Source organism: Barbatula barbatula (assembly GCF_947034865.1).
Source record: "Barbatula barbatula genome assembly, chromosome: 12".
Classification (NCBI taxonomy): domain Eukaryota; kingdom Metazoa; phylum Chordata; class Actinopteri; order Cypriniformes; family Nemacheilidae; genus Barbatula; species Barbatula barbatula.
Window position 1 is genome coordinate 15,282,741 of NC_136775.1, and position 21,738 is coordinate 15,304,478.

Consider the following 21,738-nt stretch of genomic DNA (forward strand, 5'->3'; position numbering starts at 1 on the left):
AAGTGACATACGGTTGGCATTATTGTGAGATATTTAAATCCCTGTAAGTAATGTTCACGAATACGAAAAACAGAATGGATGCCAGGCGACACTATGAGATGAGCAGTCACTTTTGTTGTTTTGAGTTTTTATCTTGTTAGCTAAGCTGTAGATCCATTAGGTGGGGAGAGAGATGTGTGTATAAAGTGTTAATCCTGGTTAAATGAATCCCTAAGGTGAGTTACTATGTGTGTATGTGTGTGTGTTTGTATTGTTATCTAGGGCACACGTTGCCTTGAGCACCTTAGGTTTTACATCAAGAAAATACACTTCATGTGGAGAAGGCGAGTTATTCAATCGACAGGTCTAAAGGTCAAATGTCAAAAGCCAAAGAGAAACCATGCATAAGGAGCAAGAGATGGATGATGATAGACAGTCAGATCAATTTGAATGCTTTCTGGTTTTGGGGAATTGCAAAAGGTTTTCAAGGTCGTCCGTACGATGGGAGTTATTTTCCATGAGACATCCAGGTATTAAAATAATACAACAAAGAGATACTGGATTGTGGTTGACTGCAGCTATATGACTTTGTTCAAGGTCAATAAGGGGATCTGCCAGCTGGATGGGCTACGCCATAAACTGATGAGTGCGACATTCACAGCTTTAATGAAATTGGCTATTGCACGCTGGGATGTATTTCCGTGAAGTGTTTTTAAGGTTGTGAGCAGATGCTTAAAGCATGAAGAATATAAACTGCTGCATTATAATTTCAGAATCTTTAGTAGCATTGTACTCGAAAACTGAAATTGCCCGTCATGATCAAATTAGAGAGTGGAACAGATTATAGACAAATGATGCATAGAATGTTCAGCATGTTATTGTCGAGTAACCTTCATTAATATGACGCATGTTTCTCATTGTAATTGAGATGTATCTTTTTATGCTACAGTATGCAGTACATTACATTTTCATTTAAACTTTCAGTCTTTAAAGAGCATCTTTAATTGGGTAGTGAGTTAGATACTGTCTTTTGTTTGTCTTTCTTCTGATCTTGACATAGGTAGTTAGTGATCTAAAGCAGAACAAAATGGCTGATGTTAGTGTATCAGTAGGTCAGTGTGTCAAAACATTAGCTATCACTCTAGAGTATCACAAAAATAACCTACAACTTTAGATATATAACTGCTCTGATATTTATAAAATACAACCATCAGTTGGATAAATATCCTGTCAGTGCATGAGTCTTAGTGATACCTGAGGCCTTAATACAAGACATGGACTAGAATACATTAAAGGGGCCGTTCCCCGTGATGCCAATTTTCAAACTTTAGTTAGTGTGCATGATAAAGCTCAAAGTTCAATGCCAAGCGAGACATTGTCTTGGACAGAATTCACTTTTCAAGGACTACGGAGAACGTAGTTCTTTTAGAACGACTAAAGGAATACGCCAAAAAAGGGCAAGGCCTTCCTTTGAGAAGAGGAAGAGCACCCATTTTTGGATTAGTGTTTGGTTCTCAGAGATTGTAAACACTTGACTGAGCTACGCGCTTAATTACTTTCTTTCATCACAGTCGTACAGCTGGTAATAAGAATTCATATACGCACATAAGGTAACCAACGTCAAAAAACAGCTTCCATGACTTGAACATCAGCTGTGAAAGCTATTCTGTGTAATACACTGATATTATGTGTGTGCGCATTCCTCTAAAACACTTCTATGAAACATCCTGTGAAGTCCTGCTTGCAAAGGTCTCCTCCGTTATCATTCGATCGATCCGCATGTTTTTACCTGATCAAGTGAAGTTGACGCCATTGTTACCGTTTATTGCTAAAAGCCAAACTTTATGAATACACGTGCACTGAGAGTGGCACCGACCATATGGCTGATATGGTGGGACATCTTCAGACACACGGTATAGGTATAGGCGAGATACCAATCACAACAGACCTGGTCAAATTGACCAATCAGAGCGTTTCGTAAGGAGGGACTTTATAGAAACCGGAAAAAATGATGTCGTTTTGTGAGAAGAGGGACAGAGGTGGATAACAGACTTAAAATATATGTAATATAAAGCGTTTTTTGAAACTAGAAACATGAACATCCATTGTTAAACACCCTAAAAACATAATCAAAACTTCAAAAACAGCAAAAGAACGGCCCCTTAAAGTCCAACATGCATTGGGATTTAATTGAATTGAATTAGCAGTGTAAGGTCAAAGACCCGAACACACGTTGTGGTCGACGCCGAACGAATACAACTCATTTAATAGTGTTAGAATGTATCACCCTGAGAGCATAGCTGTATTTAAGCTTCATTAGCACACAGCCTTCGGTAATTACATTTTCACAAAAGCAGGACCCGACTCTGTAGAGAAGAAAGAGGAAAATAAATAAATTAAAGGATAGCATTCGTTCATCACTTAGGGAGAGACCCAAATACAGGTGACCTGATTTTTTCTGTGTATCTGTTTTATCAGGTCCATTTTTCAGGTGATGGACTGGATAATTATTTAATTACGTTATTAGGGCGCTTATGAAGGGGGCCAGTGTATGAGGACTAATGGAGTCTATAACCATGTTCTGCTACACTGGTTAGGCGATAGAAAATTGAGTTTGTCACTGTGCTCGATTCCTTAGCACTCCCTCTTGCCACCTCCCTGTGTACTCCACTCTCTCTCTCTGTCTATTTCTCTATTGTTGCAGTTTTTATCAGTAGGTCACGCTGTGCTTATAATGAAAGAACAGCATGCATGTGGGCAGGTGAAAGTTGTTGGTCTCTGATTTAATCACACTTTGGAAACACAGTCATTAGTGTTGTTAACCGTTCTAACCCTTTGCTCTCATTGCAAAGGGATTCTGTATTTCAACGTAGAAAGGGATTTGTGTTTTTGTAATGTACCAACATCGTTTTTTATGAAGAGACGACAACCTCTGTATCATTGGGGAAAGTATAACCATTAACTTGGATCACATGCTTAAGCAAGTCATATAATGACTGGACATAATTGACCATAAAAACCAGCCCGATGGCCCAACAAAACTAGGCAAGTGGCCTTAAACGAAATACCCAAACTCAAAATTTGTTTCTCTTATCCACCTTATTTGTGAACGCGGAAGTAATCGATGTGACGTACTTCCGTTTTGTCTTGAGACAAAACTGTTTTATTAGCCCACCGGTGGAAAACAATGGAAGTGTTCGGTGAAACGACCGAAAGTCTAAACACAAACAGCTCAGCGATGGTGACGCCCACATTTACGCAAAAAAAATAAGGTGCATACTTTTTATGGATAGCAGGGTTTCGTCTTGAAAACCACTGAACAGTAATCATAATAACCGTATCATGTCATATTGTTGCTTGGATTTCCAATCTTGCAGTTATTCAGGAAATGGAACAAAAAACTGTGGTTTTTAAAAGATTTAAAACTGTGTTGTCAAAGTTGACAAGCCCTTTTAATTTTTTTTTATCTTAGATATTTGCAAAACGCAGTGACAAACATCATGGATGACTAATAATAATGATTTATACCAACAAAATCACTAAATGGAGATCTGAGGTTTTAAAAGGACAGCAGGGATATGTCATAAATTCATTTTGTCATTTTTGGGACGATCTATTGATAGATATGCAATATAATATACATCGCTATGTCTTCAGAGGTGTATAAAGAGCTTATAAAATGAAACGTTATGTTTTTATTACCTAAGAATGAGCTATTTCTATCTACATTTAGCGTGGGTCCCCTTGCATGTAATTCGCCATGTTCTGTCAGCCGTCGTAGTGTTTCGAAATGGAGGGGTGGAGTGAGCGGTTGGTGGCAATTACTGGCTGTACCTTACATTTTTTTATTGTGTTATATTTAAATTTAATTTAATTAATTTTACATTAAAATGAGTAATGATGAACTAAGCAACTCACAGCTATATAAATAGCCAAAGCCGATGGAAAATGCAGACTTGGCAAACCTGGTGACTCCTCTTATTAATCTCCACTGAGATTTAATCTAAAGAGAAAATAGATCAAATTCGTAAAGTAATAAACTTTCATCACATATTGTTTTGTTTTTGCATATTGAAGCGTCTCCTCTATTGACATCCATTCAAAACGGCTCTTGTGTGATTGCCAGTGTATCAATGCGTTACACTTTGTTTTGCTAACCTTCAAGGGGGCTCCTAGAGGGGAGAATAGTTTTGTAGAATAATTGTGTTGATTTCAAAGCACATATTGTTGACATCACTAGAAACATTTGCTTTTGCACTATTAAACTATTTAACTAAAACATTTGAGTTAAAATTGACCCAACAAATAACCCAATGCTGGGTGACACTAACACCGACCCCTTGTTGGGTTATTTTAACCCAATATATTGGATTACAAGTTTAACCCAACTGTTGTGTTATGAAAGAACTAATTTGTTGGGTTATTTTTGCAAACATCTAATTTATTATTTTATTAGTATTGTTATATTTGTTGTATGAATGAATATTTTAACTATAGACACACATGCACATTTATTGAAGTATTATTAACTTACCTCGTCTGTCAGCAGTGGCGCTGGTCAACCCTTGAAATTTTAAGTAACCGCTCATGCAGCAACCCGATTGACTGGGTTGTTACAGAAATAACCAAATAAACGTCAGAAATAGCCCAATAAAACAACACAATATCTCTAACCCAACTATTGAGTTACAAAAAATAACCCAACGTTGTAAAATCCCTCTATGAGTTGTTTAATCTTTTACAATGCTGAAACATTATTTTCTATTCATCTATTGTTGTGTTATAGAGAATGTGGCGCTGAGTCACGCCGTGTTGCAGCCATATTTGTAGGTGGTAGCGTCTCTTTTCTGATTGTGAGTTCAGTTCAATGTTGTTCCGACTAAGAAGACTTAAACAGGTGGGTATGTTGTGCTGTGTTATAAACTGCAACAGCAAGTCGTACAGTCATTTAGGACAGAAAATACAAAACGGAATACACAGCAAAGGAAATCACATCGAGGATCATGTATCAATGGCTAGTAAACAACCTCCAAAGATGGCGGCGCCGCCCCAGCATGCAACGTGCCGTGACGTTGATTCACAAGCTCAATTTAAGTCTCAAAGCATGCTGTTAGAATTTCCTCTTTTTCCTCAATTTCCAGCAGCAGACGGAGTTCCCGTGCAGAAGGATGGGGAACAGGTAAGAAACCGCCTATGACACCAACATCCACGTTAACTAGCCAAATCTCCCAACAGAGCCACAAACTAAGCTCTCTGACACTCCACCCCGAACTCTTGATAAAAAAGAGCAGCAAGGCACAGGCCGAGATGCCCAAAACAAGTGATTATTTCCGTTTCAGGCAAACGCTCTAGCTCTCACTCAGATAGACGCATTTAGCACATTAACCTAGCAAACAGCATGTGGTTTAGTGCTTCTCAGAAATGGCTTGTCATTTTGCTGTTATAGTCATCAGTATTTAATTTTGTTTCATTATTTAAGATTGTGCAGTGCCATTGCCTCTTAAGAATAGACCCAGAAAACAGACTTGTGTTGTGTCCCATACAGTGACATTGGTGAATGGTGACTGATTCCAGGTCTGTGCTTAAATTGTGATTTTGCTAGCACTGTAGCTCCAAATGGAAGTAGCATTACCATTGATACATCACACAGCCGGCTTCAATTTCTCCTTCTCTTCTTTTTTTCTGCCATTATACATACCGTTGCTAATCTTGAACGACCAAGCACATTCATTTTTCTCTATTTATGGATATTATGGATAATAACCTTCTGTGATGTACAAAAGCATCAAATACTGAAAATAATTCAAATATTCATCCAAAGCTCCCCATAAACACCAAGAAATGTGTCCCTATTTTTAAACATTGTGGCTCTTCAGACGAAAACGTAAATGTTGTTTTGACAATAGTAGTCAGCATCCAATTCAAGCCACAATTGCCATGACAGCACTGAGAGCTAATCACCCCGGGCAACCCAAACCCATCAATTACGCTTCAGACAAAACAACCACATGCCTTTTCACTAGAAAACATCTCTGTAATGGCAAGTAAACACGTCTCTCTGACGGCTTTCCTTGAACTCCAGTGTATACCATGGATAGTCACATTAATACATTCTCTCTCTGCATAGATCATGTCTGCAGACTGCATTTGTTTGATTTATGACTCAGTGTTGTTGTTATATCAGATTGTATAACAACCACACACAATCTCTTTTTATAAGTAGAGATGGCACAAGCTTTCCTCACAGCTTTTACATATATATCCATTAGACTGTGTGTGCCATGGGTGTGAAGGCATAGTTTTCAAATACCGTAGTAGATTATAGAAATAGAAATAGATTCCAAGAGGGTTTCTGTGTCTGTCTGCCAAAAAAGGCTTTTCATTAGTGGCTCCTGCTGCGGCAATACACTGTTTCTATTGCTTATACTACATCCTCTTCCAACTGTGACAACACAAACTTCAACCATCAAATTCAATACTTTAAACACTACTCTGCAATGATACAGCATGTGTCTAGTCTAGCCAGAAATGAGATCAGCTCAGCAGTAAACTCCAATACTTTCATAAAGCATCATGAAGCGATGTGATCAGTTCATTACATTTGCAGCAACTTATGTTTATAAGTTATATATATATATGTACTGTATATTATTTTTGAATATTTCAAGATTTTGCATGAACCTTAAAATCTATTGTGCTTCATGCTGAAACTCAAAATAAAAAATATGTAATTTTTCCTTGATTAAATTCACAATGTTTCATGAAATAAATAGTTATTTGACTCTTAAAAACCTATTTAGTTTCTCTCCATTTTTCAAACACTTCTCTACAAAGCTTTTTTATGTTTTTGCTGTGTTTAAAGGTCTCACTCACTGTTTCCAGTAAAAAGTGACGGAAGACCTCCATTTCTTTCAGTGAAATCAGTTAAATCCATCTTTAATAGTTCAGATTGTAAGGAAGTTTATGTTTTAAGTAATGTTTATGCTTTTTGCATGGAATATTATATAAGTACAATATAATATTTTGTCTTATTATAATTTTCTATGGCAGAGTAAAGATTTTACTTTTTTAAGACTAGACTTTTCAAATCATTAGACAATAGTTTTTTCCTGTTGCCCATTCATTTCTCATATTCATTTTTGATCACATTTTGTTTTATTTGATTGACTTTATTATCATTTATTTGATGGTTGAATTGGTTCACAATCTAAACTTGATTTATTTTTTATATCCTTGGGAAGAAGTAGATGTTCCCTATGTATGTTTCAAATTATTTGAATACATTTTTCTAGGCAGACAATAGATTTCATACATTTCAATGAGGGAATGGGTTTATATATAGCGAGCAGAATATCTTATTGAACTCACCCCGTTAAAGCTTTTTCCTTAAAGCTTTGCATTGCTTTCACCCCTGCAATATATAACAACAAACAAACAACCAAACAAACACAATTAATCATCCTCTATTCCACCTCCCACTTAGTCTGGCCAATAATTCTGCTTTTCAGAATTAGATTTTCTCTCTATTCTTTTTATTTCTCTATTTCTCCTTCTACGTCACATGTTTTTTAAAATGCCTTGTTCTGTCACAATCCCCCTCTCTCCTCCTTTCTCTGTGGCCGTCTCTCTTGCCCATCCCTCCTTCCTCTCTCTCTCTCAGCATGGCCGAACAGACTTTTCATGGGATGGAATCAATGTAAGTGTTGTGAATATCATTCCTCCATTTTACTTTAGTTTCGTTATTTTCCTCGATTCACAGTAGATGTCTCCTATCTCACATCCCATTCCTTCTTTGGATCTGTCTCTCTTGCAATGATTCGTTGGTTTGCCATAGTAGTTAGATACTATTACAGATGTTCATGACAAAAAAGAACTACACTTCCCATCATGCAATTGCACAGATATTACCATGCGGTCTGCTGGGAAGTGTAGTGTTTCACAAGCTCTGCTCCACTGTGCTAACTGTTCTGTCTAACTTCTTTCACCACCATTGCATTCCAACTCTGCTCTGGGGCGCCTTCTGTTCCATCAAAACCTTCTTTCTTCATCTTCTTTCCTTTTTTCTGCCCCATTCTTTTCTCTTGAATGCCTTCCTTCATTTCAGCTGTCCATGGAGGACACAACCTCCATCCTTCCTCGACTGAAGAAGAGGAACTCCAACGCCTATGGAATCGGCGCTCTGGCTAAGTCGTCTCTGACAGGTGTGTCAGGTGTGTGTCTGTCCTGTGAAATGGTAAATTTACATGTTGGCTCCAGATTGTGATGGAGCCAACATGGACCCTTGTGTGTTTCCCTTTTCACCACCCGTTTCCATTTACTCTCCAATGGTTCACGCCATTGTTGAAAGATCTCAATAAGAATAGACCCCTAAAAAGCAAAACACTTCCCACCGGGCATTATCATTTTATCCTAAGTGGTGGTTAGTTGTAGTAGTGTAGAAGTTTTTGTACGTAAAGTGCTTGTGCAGTGAAGTGTGGAGATCAGTCAGCATAATGTCTTGCTATATTGTTGTTACTGAGACTCATGTATCTGTGTTTTTGTATTTCTGTAATGTGCGGTGAAGTGCAGTGAAGTCAAGTCAGCGTGTAGCTTTCTTTGAAATGTAAAGAGCCTCTTTATGAACTTCAAAAATTCCTCATTTCATTAGACATCATGTGAAAGCTTGCGAGATTAGCACTGTGTGTTTGCACTAATGCTATGGTATGAGATATATAGACCTTACTTGAGTAGCATTGATTTTTTTCCCTCAGTATTTTATAAGGGCTCCAAACAGAATATACTACGGTTATCAAACAGATCATTACAGCCGGCGTTCAGCCAGTTACAGAGACCTGTAGTAGATGCACTGAATACAGCTGAATAAATAAGAGAAAAGCACTTTAATGTTGGAGACGGACTGGTTTTCTGTGTATATATTAATTTGTGTGGAGAAATATCTTTCCAGCGAGCCAAACTTCATTCCATTCTCCAATCAGAATTTTATCACAGCATGTATTTTTCCATCATCATCTACATATACTGTAATTATTCCCATTTATAGTCGCCAACATTTCCTGACCTCAGACAAACTCCTACACATGAACATGTTACACCTACTTCCCCTAATTTCCTCTCTAAAATACTCCCGTCCCTCCATTAATGTCCTTTCCATCCACCTCTCTGACTGTCTATCCTCTGCAGGTGTGAGTCGGTCTATGAAGGACAAGGTGACGAAGCCAACGGCAATGGCTCAGGGGCGAGTTGCTCACATGATTGAGTGGCAGAACTGGGGGATGCAGACGGTGGGCGCGGGGGGCAGGGTAGGAGGACGCACCTCCAGCCTGCACCTCCAACAGGAGCGCAAGCTGGAGAACGATGCTTACAGTGACCTCAGCGATGGAGAGAAAGAGGCCCGCTTTGCTGCAGGCGAGTTGTCACTTATGTATTAAAATGTTTAAAGGAATTGATATACTTTAAGTTGATAAATAAGTTAATGTTTTATTGTGAGGTTACATGTTTCGGTTCACATTGCAATATTAGCATGCAAAATTTAACAGGCAGTTCATTGTATGGCATCCGGTGCGAAAACTTCACTAACCACACTCAGTTCACATGCTCCCGTCTGAAGGCAGTAAATCAGCCTGGAAGCATCATCATATCTTATTTATGACTGTGGGGATGATGCGAATGTGTCTGGGATGTTTGCTGCCATCTCTAATTCATGATACCCTATCTGAAATGAGTCTTCCTTATAGCATTTTCAGAACCTGGTGACTAAGATTAGGGTTTATATACTAGAAAATCGATGGAAGTAAAGTGAAAATGTTTTTTGACCTTGAATTAAAGACATTAATTCTCTGAGATGCTCAAATTTCTGGCTTTAAAAAACTGACTAATGGTGATTTAAAATCCGTCTTAAAATCTGTTTTAAGCAGAGCACTCATTATTGAGTACTGGGACAATACAAGCTACATTTTTAAATAAAGGAAGTCTGTCAAATTATTATAAATGTAAAAGACCCACTAAAGTGTCTTGAAATGCGCAACTTTGTTTCGATGCATTGACAATTTTCACTAATAGGAAGTTAGGGCGTGCATGGCCCCACCCCCTTTAAAACTAGCCAATAGTGTTTGGTTTACTTCAGAGTCTACTTAAAAAAGATGAGAAACGAGGATGCAGAATGATGAAGTGAAAATCATTCATCAGTTTTGGCTGAAGCGAGAAACTTTTATGTTTTCAATGCATTTATTTTCTAAATGTGTGTTTTGTCTCTGTTTTGGATCACAGTAGTTTATATTTTTATTTATTTTTTAAGTCCCTGTGAACCGGAAGTTGGGATCGTTTTTACTTCCGTATTCTGACACTTTCAAAGAATAATTTTAGTGGGCGTGGCTTGCGTTTTTCACTGCGAACTGACAGTAGATGTGTAAAAAAAGAAAATGACCCACCTTGATAGGCTATTTACTATAAACGCTGCAATATTTCATGAGAAAATAAGAATTGTCCTTTTTATTTCACTGGGACTTTAAGCCTTACGTATTCCTGCTAAAAGCCAAAAACATTTGAATCTTTATTTCATGGGGGTTTTATGTTGATGTTCTCAAAATTAACGGCTGGTGAAGTTGTGGATATGTCAGTGAGAGAGATGCAGCTATAAACACAATGCATGTAAACAGAAACATTAAATAAATGTGACTCAGATTACTAACAGCTTGCAGTAGCACTAATGCCTCATTTGGCGTAAAAAAACGGTTGTCTGTATTTACTAAAGACACGGTGTGAAAATAAGCACTGAAAAGTCGTGGACAGCTGTTTTTGCGATTGACCTTATTGCCAGGGCTACATTAATGCACAGGTTAACCTGGGCTTAAGCCCAGCACCCGGACTGGGGGGCCTCGGTGATGTCAAAAAAAAATGATGGCGTGTCTATTAAAGATAACCTGAGTGCAGATAGCCATCCTTGTTGGTAGAAACGATTTACTTGCATATGCATTTGTTTGAGATTCCAACGCAAAATAATCACGAAACGTGATTTACTTAGGTTTGCGTCATTGTACTGGTAAAAAAAGCTTGTCTTAAACCCTGCACTGCTCTTGGTAGATTGCGTTGGTCATTATGGGAATGAGATATTGCGCCTGTGATTTTGCGCTTTCGCGCTATTTAGTAAATCTGTCCCTTAAAGTGATGTTATTGTAAATATTTAAATATGTAATTTTTTATAATGACTAAGTTAGCTCATGTCGAAAATTTAAACGAAATGGTTGAAATCAATTAGATTATTAGACTAGCTTGGATTTGCAGACTAGGTCACAAACAACAGTCATTATTAGTAATAACATTATCTAATTCATGTATTTATACATTTGACAATCCTGCTCCACCTCATGTAAAAAATTGCTGGTAACTTTAATAACTACTAATAACAGCCTGCAATAATCTTAAATCCTGTCAGGTGTACTTCAGCAGTTTGCGATTTCTGAAGCAACGCTGATGGCTTGGAGCTCAATGGATGGAGAGAGCACAAGCGTTGGGTCTAACCAAGGGAGCGTAGCCCACCTAAGTGAGGCTAACCAGGAGAGCATCACCAGCCGAGGTAATACATTTCCCAGCATGCACTTGCAAGATCTAGAGCACAGCAGCACTCCCTCCCAAATAACAAAGAAAAACAAAGAAATAACAAAGCATCTGATCTTCCAACAAGCTGTGTGAACCCTGTTGAGTGTTCTCATTCAAGCAGCGAATTAAAAGTATTTATATCGCTGACTAATTCATCGACAAGAAACAAAATCAGAATTCTTGTTATTTCGTTGTATTTAGCCAAAAGGTTTCTTAAACATCCCTGTTCATGGAAAGCCCCCTGTAGTGAGGCTGAAATTACTATATCGAGATGATTTTGAATTCAGCGCACATTGGGTTTTGAATAAATGAATAAGTTAAGGTCAGGGACCCATGATTCTCGGGAGATCTAAAAACTAATCCACTGAACAGTTCACTATAGCTTTACAGACTCGGATGAGAGCTCAGGACAACAAAAACCATCTGCATGCCAAGTGACATCATTTTACAGACATGATCATTATGCAAATAAATCTCGGAGAGACTGTAGAAACAACACGGCGACTTCCATGCAAAGGGACCTGGGGCGGTGTATGTAGATAGAAATAGCTCATTCTACGATGATAAAAACATAACGCATCAATATGTAAGGTCTTTATACACATCTAAAGCAATAGTTATGTACATGGTCGTAGCTAGCCCCTTTTTAGGGGTGCTTTCAGTTCTGTTTATTAACTGCTAGCGCGTGAAACAAAAACAACTAAACTGCGGACCTGTGTCTCTGTTGTTAAAGTTTATCGTTCATTTGATACTCATTTTTACAGTCTGGAGTCATGATAAATATGACGTCACGTGCGTCTTTTCTTGTCAGTCATCATGGAAACGTGATCGCCCTGGCGTTTGGACCAGAGTGTCAGAGGAAGTGATTCTTTCTGAAGCGCAAGAGTGAGGCTGGTACCGTTCAGATTCGTGTTCCCTTCACTGAAAGTCTTTTAGTGCCTTGCGTCGGCTCCATACATGGCTCAGGAGGACCGCAGGCCAAAGCAGACTCCAGCACCTAGCTGTGATGTCTATTGAGAAGGAATTGCTTGAAATAATTGAACCCCACACGGTCATTGACAGGTTTGCCAGCCTCAAAGTGCGGCGACATAGATTAACTCTCCCAAAGTAGAGCCAAATGGAGATTCAGGGGAAGTACTTTAAAGATCCCTCTATTTCTTTTTTTATATCTTTACTTTCTAAGTATTTTCAAGACCTCTGTAAATGAAGAAGGTTTTGTGTTTGTTACAGGGGGCTGTCTGTGTGAACTCTCACAATTAAGCTGGTGTCCTGAAAAGGTCTCAAACCTTGTTTGTATGTGTTAGCGACCACTCATTCAGTATTTTAGGTTTAGTTAGTTAAAACGGCTCCGTTCTAACGTTCTTACTTTAAAGGGATTGCCATGCAATGTTCTGAGTTATGTTCTGCAAAAAAGGTGTCAAAAACAATCTGGATTTTGGAGTTAGTTGAATCAATGTTAAAATGATTAAGTTATTTTTCAATAGACACATTTTTTGTTTTTATGTGAAAAGAGGGTGGGTGGTGGCAGTTGGGCTCATTGGGTGCTCAGCACCCCTAAAGCTCTGACCCTAAAATCGCAACTGGTTATGTATATAATATTCAATTTCTGTCAATAGATCCTCCAAGAAATTACATCCAGCACCTTTAAAATACAGTTAAATTTGTTCAAATCTAAAGTGTATGTGCCACAACTTAATATGACAAATTATGTGATAAAGACAGCAACAGATGATGAGAAATGCCCAGCTCAGTGGGCAGTCTGTGAGCATTGCTATGCTACATTACAAAAGCCATTTACCTCTGTAAATAAAGACCTTCATTTCCGCCCCTCCTGAGTTCGGGTGCAATGATGGCCGCTAGGCACGCAAAAGAAAGGGGATTTGAATATCAGAAATAGAATGTGCAGTTATTATTCAACAGTTTCTCACAATCGGCTGTAATTTAGAAAATATCTTTCATTTGAATGAAACCGTTGAAGTCACACAATGTGCCTAAAAGAAAAGAATCAAATTGAATTTCCAGCTACTTTGTTATGAATTTGGGCAGAATGTATTAAACATCTGCTCATTTTCAGTCCTAAAACCGTTAAGTGTTCTGCTTTTAGCCTCGGCACAAAGGTGCTATAAAGAGCTACAGCATAACCATAAATCATGTAGCATTTAAAGTTTATGGCAAGTCTGTTGTATTTTCTCTTTGTTGTTGTGTGGTCTATATTCATGAATGTCTGCAGCTTTGCAAGCAGAGAAAATGTTTAACTTCTTAAAGTTTGAATGACTAATGTATTTGCCTTCATTAGCTAAGATTTGGATAAATAGCAATGATTTTAATTCTCAGAGTATGTCTCTGAGAAAACTTTTATTGGTCGATTAGATTTTTGCAATAATGAGTATAAATGAAACACCAATAATCTTTCTGATACTGAATAAGCATCTGTACCTAATCTCACATTGTTTATTAAAAGAAATTCTAATTCTTATCATTCACACACAGACCAAATGGTGCATCATTCCTCTGCCGAGGTGTGGCCCCACAGTTACATCTCCCAGGGTATGTACTGCCTTTCCACCTCTGATGCTTGGGAGCCAATCAGCAATGAGCAGTCGGGCATGGCCTCTCCGGCCACAGGCTCATACATCATGGCGGGCAGCGAGGGTGGATACGATGCCAGTGCGGCTGCTCACTTCTTGTCTCAGCAGCAGCAACAGCAGCAGTATCAGAACCAGATCCATCAGATCCAGCACCTGCAGCATATCCAGCAATACCAGCAGCAACAGATGCTGCAGTATCAACAGCAACAACAGGTGAGAGACACCCACCAGCTGTATCTAGTCATAAAACTACGATTGCAATAGTGCGTGAGTGGTGCATGTTTTTTTCTGCATCCGTCGTAATTCAGTATACTGACGGAGAGTCGGTTGTGCCATATGTACCATGCAGCATTCAGAAGAAAGCATCTTAAAATGCATCGTAAACCTTCTTATCAGCTAAATCTTTTGCAATGTAAGCCTCAATTTTCCTCAATTGCCATTTGGATGTAAATGTGATTTTCCATCCTCATGTAAATTAGATTTCATGGCGATCAAGTTGTTGTGCATAATGGACGAATTCCATTAAAAGACTCAATGTTATAATCTTTATTTTGTGAATACGTAAAAGAAAAACTGTAGCTCACGCATCGCTAGTGTCAAACACACCCACGTCTCTGCACCATAAGTTGTAGCACTTACGTAAAACAGCATCCTCCATATTCTTTTGCAACAACAGCTCTTGTACCATCACCATAAGACTCCCTTAAAGCCCTGCTTCTACAGATCTCATGTTAATATCAACAACAGGTGAGCAACTAAACCACCATTCCAATTTACATCTCTCTAGAAGCCCCTTCGCATACCTGGCAACGGCTCTCGCTCTCATAGCTACAGCATCAGGTTAGACTTGAAATACTACAATTCCCTTCAGGCATTCCGGCAACGTCCTCAGTATCAACAACAGGAGCATTAAAAACTTAATTAATCCTGTTACATCATCTAGTCGTGAACCAGAAGCCATTCATCGCCATCGTAATTGAGGTCTCAGTGGGGAAAATGAGGACAATTCAAATCCTATCAACCATTGCAAAAGTACTGCAATCGAAAGATGTGTTTTCTCTTCCTATGCAGCTTTTGGAGCAAAGACTACAGAGTGCCAGTCATTCTTTACAAGCTACGCCCAACAGCACCATCCACAGTCTGCCTCCCATTATTCATCCCCCATTGGTGGATCTGTGGGGGGCGGGGCAGACAGAGACCTATCAGGCAGACGTGGGTACATGCTACATGGGGATGCCTGTAGCAGACGGAGGTCTAACTGTTCACCCTACAGAGGAGGTGACCACAGACCACTCACCTTTACTGGAAGCCCAGGAGGATGAGATCAAGGTGAGGTCACGTGCAATGGTACAATGACCCCCAAATGTTTGGAACCTTAAAGTGATAGTTACCCAAAAATGAATGTAAATTATCTTTTTCTTTTTGGGTGAACTGTCACTTTAAGGATGTATATGGAACATTGCATTGAATAACAAAATGTCAAACCATGTGGCATCTGCATAGGTACCCAAAATAACACCAGCCTTTCTTTTCCAGGAGGAAGATGTAACGTTATATATGAAACCAGAACAAGTGACATTAATTCCATCACCAGTAATGCAGAAAGAGGAAGTGACCTCGACAGGAGGAAGCAGTCCGGGCCAAGCTCCAGGAGAACCAATCACAGAGCGAAAGCCTTTTGATGTCTCCCCGTCTGTCATTGAAGAGCTGGAAGAGAAGAAAGAGTCAGAATCGTCGCCGGCGGACATGGCGGCAACCAATTAAATTGCAGGAGTAAGACTTGGGCTAATTTGACGGAAAGACATTTCGATCAGCATAATGAAACATGATCAGTTCCTTGCTGAGGAATCAAACACTATTGGATGGAATTTAAGGGACTGCTCAAACTCAAAATGGAGATGCAGAAGAAAAGGTTAACGCACAGCTTACGTGAACACTGTTATATCTTGTAAGCCTTATATTCTGGATGTTTGAGAGAGGAAGGCAGAGAGCGGGATTGGGAAATTCATGAAAGAGAGAAGGAATTATTAGAAGATCTGGAAGGAATGGAGTGATAGACATGGAATATGAAGAACATTCAGTTAAATGTGTGCATGCTTTTACAAGGAGTGCTAAACTCAAAATAAAGACAGTGAACTATAGTAATAAAACAACATAATGATACAAATACGGTTATTTTCTAATAAAACAACAAAAACAAAAAATATCATTGTAAAATAGCCAGTGAAACAAGCGTTTTCAACCCACACTCCTCAGACCTGCACATATTTTGTGTCTGCAACTTTCCATAGAATACACTTACCGTAAGAAACAAACGTGCCCAGTGTGATTTGACAATATCGATTCTCTCTCTTACTCTTCAGTGCACGTTCAGATTTGATGTTGTCCTCTATAACTAAATTAAATCAGTTGAGGGCGAACCAGCGACCCGGAAACTCTTCTATAAAGTCAGTACATATGAACCTTGACCGTGAACCGAGAGTAAAAATGAGCCGATAACAACATTTAAAAATGAAAATTTTAGTTTTATTAAGCTGCTACTAGACACACGGGTTACTGTGTAGTGTTTGTGGGAAGTCGGAGTTAATACCCCCACAGACCTGTACAACGAAATACACACATAAACATGCACATTTAAGTGTTTTCTTACATCATTTCTTGATGTTTTGTCCCTCCCATCTAAAGGGAAACAAGAATATTGACACAGTCGCACAGAAGCCTGTTCTGTCCAGGGGCCTCATTTATAGAATGTTGCATTAAAACTGTCCTAAATGATTAAATCATTTCTCAAAGTGCTTATGTGTGATTCATAGAACTAACATTCTCTATCGGATTTGAAGTCTATAAATAGCAAATGATCTTGATAGTTTCAGATCTCCGCCTTTCAATGATGTCTAATTAATGTCATTGTCAAAGTCCAAATTCTTTACCAGAGGATGACTTATATTTCCAAAAACCCACAGCAAAAGTGCGTACGTCTGCTCAGACTCTGACGTGGTGCTAAGCACGTTTTTAAAAATATAAACGTTGCCGTGGATTTTTGCGTACACACTTTACGTTCAAATCTGTGCCTACACATGTTTTATAAATGAGGCCCCTGGATTGTTTCATAGTGTGCTTCCTTCTCTGTGTGTTCTTTGGCATGCATGTGGTTTGTAAGTGTACTCTGGTGTCCTATACAAGACTGTATAGTTATTTGCACTGGACCAGTACTCTGAGCTGAGCCTCAGACTGATTCTGTGAATTGTGTGTGTTTAATGGTTTGGGTCGGTTGTGGTAAGTGGCCAGAATTGCACCATTGAAAAAAAAAACCTTATTGCACTTGCAACGGTTAGCTGGGTGAAGAACATATTGTCTTTTGGTGATGGAAATCATAAGAAGAATATGAGAGAAAAGCTAATCTTCACATTGTTCTGTTCAACCATATTAGCCAAATGTTCCTAAATATAGACATAACGTATTTATAATATTCTTGAAAAATCTGGAAAGTTATTTTACATGGCCAAATCTTGGCAGATTCAACTTGACTTGCAATGCATTCAAGAAACGCATTAATTAATGTTTTTTTGGGGTTTAAACCCATGAACTGTGCATTGAAAACAAAATTTTTAGAAACACTTGATCACATGATCAAACTACACAGATTACTTAAAGAAACATTTCGCCCAAAATTAAAATTCTGTCTTCATTTACTCACCCTCAAGTTGTTCCAAATCTGTATAAATTTCATGTTCAGATAAACACAGAAAGACATTTGGAAGAATGCTTCTAACCAAACAGTTCTTGGCCATCATTGATTACCATAGTAGGAAAAATTGCTTTATACATTTCTTTGTTTTGTTGAACACAAAAGAAGATATTTTGAAGAATGCAGGAGAGCAAACAGTTCTGTGGAACTTTTGACTTCAATTTAAATTTTTCCTGCTATGATAGTCAATGGTGACCAAGAACTGTTTGGTTACAAGCATTCGACCAAATGTGAAAAGGGAATATCAAAAAATAGATTGAAAGAAAATTTTTGGTCAAAATTGTTTTTTATAAAAAATATTATTCTATTAGCTCTTGTCTATTACCTCTGGAAATATCATGGCAAAATGTACTTGTTTATTGCTTAAATTCTTTTTATTTATACTGATGTTTAAGGAAATGCCGCCGGAGCTGCAAACAAATCACTCATAACTTCCCTCACTTAAAGGAACATTTTCATGATAATTACTCACCCCTGTTGTCATCCAAGATGTTTATGTATTTTTAGTCGAAAAGAAATTAAGGTTTTTGATGAAAACATTCCAGGATTATTCTCCATATAGTAGACTTCAATGGACTCCAAACGGTTGAAGGTCAAAATTACAGTTTGGAGTCCATTGAAGTCCACAATATGGAGAATAATCCTGGAATGTTTTCATCAAAAACCTTAATTTCTTCTCGACTAAAGAAACAAATAAATAAACATATTGGATGACAACAGGGGTGAGTAAATATCATGAAAATGTATGTTGAAAGTGAACCATTGCTTTAACAATACAAAGACAGTTCACATCAAAGTAAACAACATAACATGAAGAAGGAAGGAGTATCAATCCACATTTCCCGCCAGTCCTGTGTAAACTGCAGCATGCAAAGTTTTTTTATACAACCTTTTCGAGATATGGCGGAGCTCACTATCTGGAGCACTGGGAGTTATCGCCGGTCATGCGGGGGGTGATCAAAATCGAAAATAGTTCATGTCCATGATAAATAATGTAAAAACTTGCTTTACTACTTTCTAGTTGTTGTCCATTTTCCTTACTTTCGTTTTATTCAAACGGTTTTATACAGTATTTTTGTAGACTTCAACACTGGGAAATGTTTTTTTATTAAATTGTTATTAAGAGAAAGTATTATACCCATGTAAAGTTACTTTTACTTGTGATACTTGACTGTTGTGCTTTTATTTTCTTCACCGAACTTTAAACCCGTTTTTTTTCTCCAAATTCCGTTCCTGAAAATAACAGCGCTCGGCCGACTTCAACCATAACTTTTGTTACATACAAGGTATGACCAAAATAAAAAGGGATTTGGAAACCAGCTTTCATATGGTATCAAAAACAATAATATGTAAAAATGGTACCATGTGTTGGGCTTTCCCAGATCCCATCCTAAATATCTTTCTCAGTGTTTATCAGAACGAAGACATTTATACAGATATGGAACACGGGGTTAAGTAAATGGTGGCAGAATCTTTATTTTTGGGTGAACTGTCCCTTTAACTTAAACGGCAAGCCTCAAAACATGAAATTGATAAGAAATGACCGGTGAACATACCGTGCAAGTTCCTGTCCAAAGCAAATTCACTCCCATTTGACTCAGATATCATATCTACAGAGAAACCTCAGTTTTTTTTTCATTTAAAAAAAACCGCATGTCACTGTTTTTCTTTAGAAAAAAATATGTATTCCATTGCCTACATTTATTTTCATTATATAAAGTGGAAAATAAGAACCCACACCCTGTAAATATCCTTCATCGAATAATCAAGAACATTTTTCCCATGTAATGAGAACGGGAATGGACTTTGCTCCGTGTGACTTGAAAGTGACCTCATGAACAACTCAGGCCATTTGGAAATTGGAAACTGCACAGGTGTCTTCCTGTTTGTCATGGTCGCTGATTATTACAGTCGCTGTGACGATACAAACTCTGTGTTGACTGAGTGTTTGTGCGTGAACAGATGTGAAACACATGCATCCTGAAACAGGAGCAGACGTCCGGTTCAGAAACACGGAAGTACAGTGATTACATCATTCTGCATTGTGATGTCATGCATGATTCACTACGGCTTTAAAAAAGAAAACGTTTTGTGGAGGACGCAGTTCACCTTGACAATTGTGTGCGGAAGAAAAACGTGAGGGCGAAATGAAATAGCATTAATATGAAGTGTTGACTTGAATTCATTAATTTATTGACTAATTGTTTATGCAATGTTGGGACAATGTTTATTTTTCTACAGAATCGTGAGCACTCCCTCCTAGTATATATGTTGGGGTACATATTAGTTTACTGCTGAGCTTCTAGGGTGGATCGTGGAAAATCTGTGGAAAAAAGCTTTTTCTCATTAAAAACACTATTTTAAAAACATACCATTGCGTTCTGTAATTACAATGTTTTATATTACCATACATTGTCATAACATGTAGCAACTGCTTTATTATTCATTTAGAGCTCAATGTCAAAAAGCTTAAAGATGGCGTCCATTTACTCATCTTGGTTGCTCACCATTCATAATATGTACCCATTTATTTATTTAAGAATTTGAAAGCGGAGGGATTTACCTTTGCAGCCTGTAAAAAACCTATTTGTTATATCGCGATAAGAAATCCTTTGGTTGTAATGGTGTCACTCACACTCTGGTTTCGGTGAGAATGTCACGCCAACAGTCACCCATCCTCAGGGTTTAAATTTTTTACTCATGAAGCGAAATGATAGTCAAATATAAAAGCGTTCCTTTCATTATAAGATATGTATGTAAATGAATGAGATGACATGGTGTTCTATATATAGGTTGAGGTTCTTGGCCGCATAGGTTTGACACTTAAATCACAAATACACGCCAAACTAGAGTTAACAAGATCATGAATGCGTTTCCGAGCAAGCGCATTTAACCCAGAGATGCTTGAACACGACTGTTGCTCTGGATGAAAGCATACTTCAAACAGATGTGAAATGGATTGATGTTTGTGCTGTATTTTGGTAAACGTTTCCATAATGCCGCATTAAATAACGTTACAATTCTGAAAGGCAAAATAAGATGATCATTAAAAGATGAATTTCCCCACACATGCATCTATCTGGCGGTTCAAGTGGAAAATGCATTTTTAAAGTACCACTTTTCTTATTTAATCAGTTCATTATATCAATATTCATTATGTAATATATCAAGATATTCAGCCCTAAAAATGCCTCAAAGATTAAAACTGTCTTATCAAACCTACATGCCAATAACAAGTTGCCAGGTCATACTACTGCAACCAAAGGAGTGATGTCATTTCCTGTTTTATTGGTTTTTATGTAAGATAAGAAATATAAGAATGAATAAATAATACGAAAAAGCCAAATGTATTTCTTTGGATGTAGTGACTTATCATTTGTGTCAACAGATGATTTTTTGTATGATTCTACTGCCATCTTTCACTACAAAACTGTCTGTTAGCATGACACTGAAACGCTCCCTTGTTCTACCTCTCTCTCTTTCTGTGAACTAGTGTACTAGACTTTCTTTCTTCCTCTCTCATCCCTTTCAATGTAATCTGTCTGTAACTCTAACCTAATGTTGTCTCCTCTTGGTGGAAGAATGGCATTTAGATAAAGTAATACCTTGGAAAAGAAAAGCTGTCATGATGAAATTTGTTATGACATCCTTGTAAATGGTTCAGGCTGTCACTAATGTGAGATATACAGATCTAGTAATCAAGAAATGACTGACTGAGTTTATCGAGATGTGAAATAAGAGTGATACGCTCTGTGATACGTATACCTATGCATGCTTTGGTTCTTCCAATCCGTTCTTCCTCTTACTCCATTTAATTCTCTCTATCTC

The 21,738-nt window shown here is 37.9% G+C and overlaps 1 protein-coding gene across 4 annotated transcripts in view; it reads left to right on the plus strand.

The window, feature by feature from the left end:
• The window catches only part of fam131bb (family with sequence similarity 131 member Bb), a 31,945-nt gene extending 15,602 nt beyond the window's left edge, over positions 1–16,343 (plus strand). Inside the window, exons 2-9 of one of the 4 annotated variants that reach the window (XM_079470171.1) lie at positions 5,121–5,158; positions 7,640–7,675; positions 8,084–8,189; positions 9,160–9,384; positions 11,411–11,551; positions 14,065–14,375; positions 15,234–15,491; positions 15,699–16,324. In XM_079470171.1, coding sequence (XP_079326297.1) covers positions 5,121–5,158; positions 7,640–7,675; positions 8,084–8,189; positions 9,160–9,384; positions 11,411–11,551; positions 14,065–14,375; positions 15,234–15,491; positions 15,699–15,926 — 1,343 coding nt within the window. In that variant the 3' untranslated portion in view covers positions 15,927–16,324. Of the gene's footprint in view, positions 1–5,120; positions 5,159–7,639; positions 7,676–8,083; positions 8,190–9,159; positions 9,385–11,410; positions 11,552–14,064; positions 14,376–15,233; positions 15,492–15,698 lie in introns of all 4 variants that reach the window. The other 3 variants (XM_079470172.1, XM_079470173.1, XM_079470174.1) reach the window with 3 other exon arrangements.
• Positions 16,344–21,738: the final 5,395 nt, after the last annotated feature.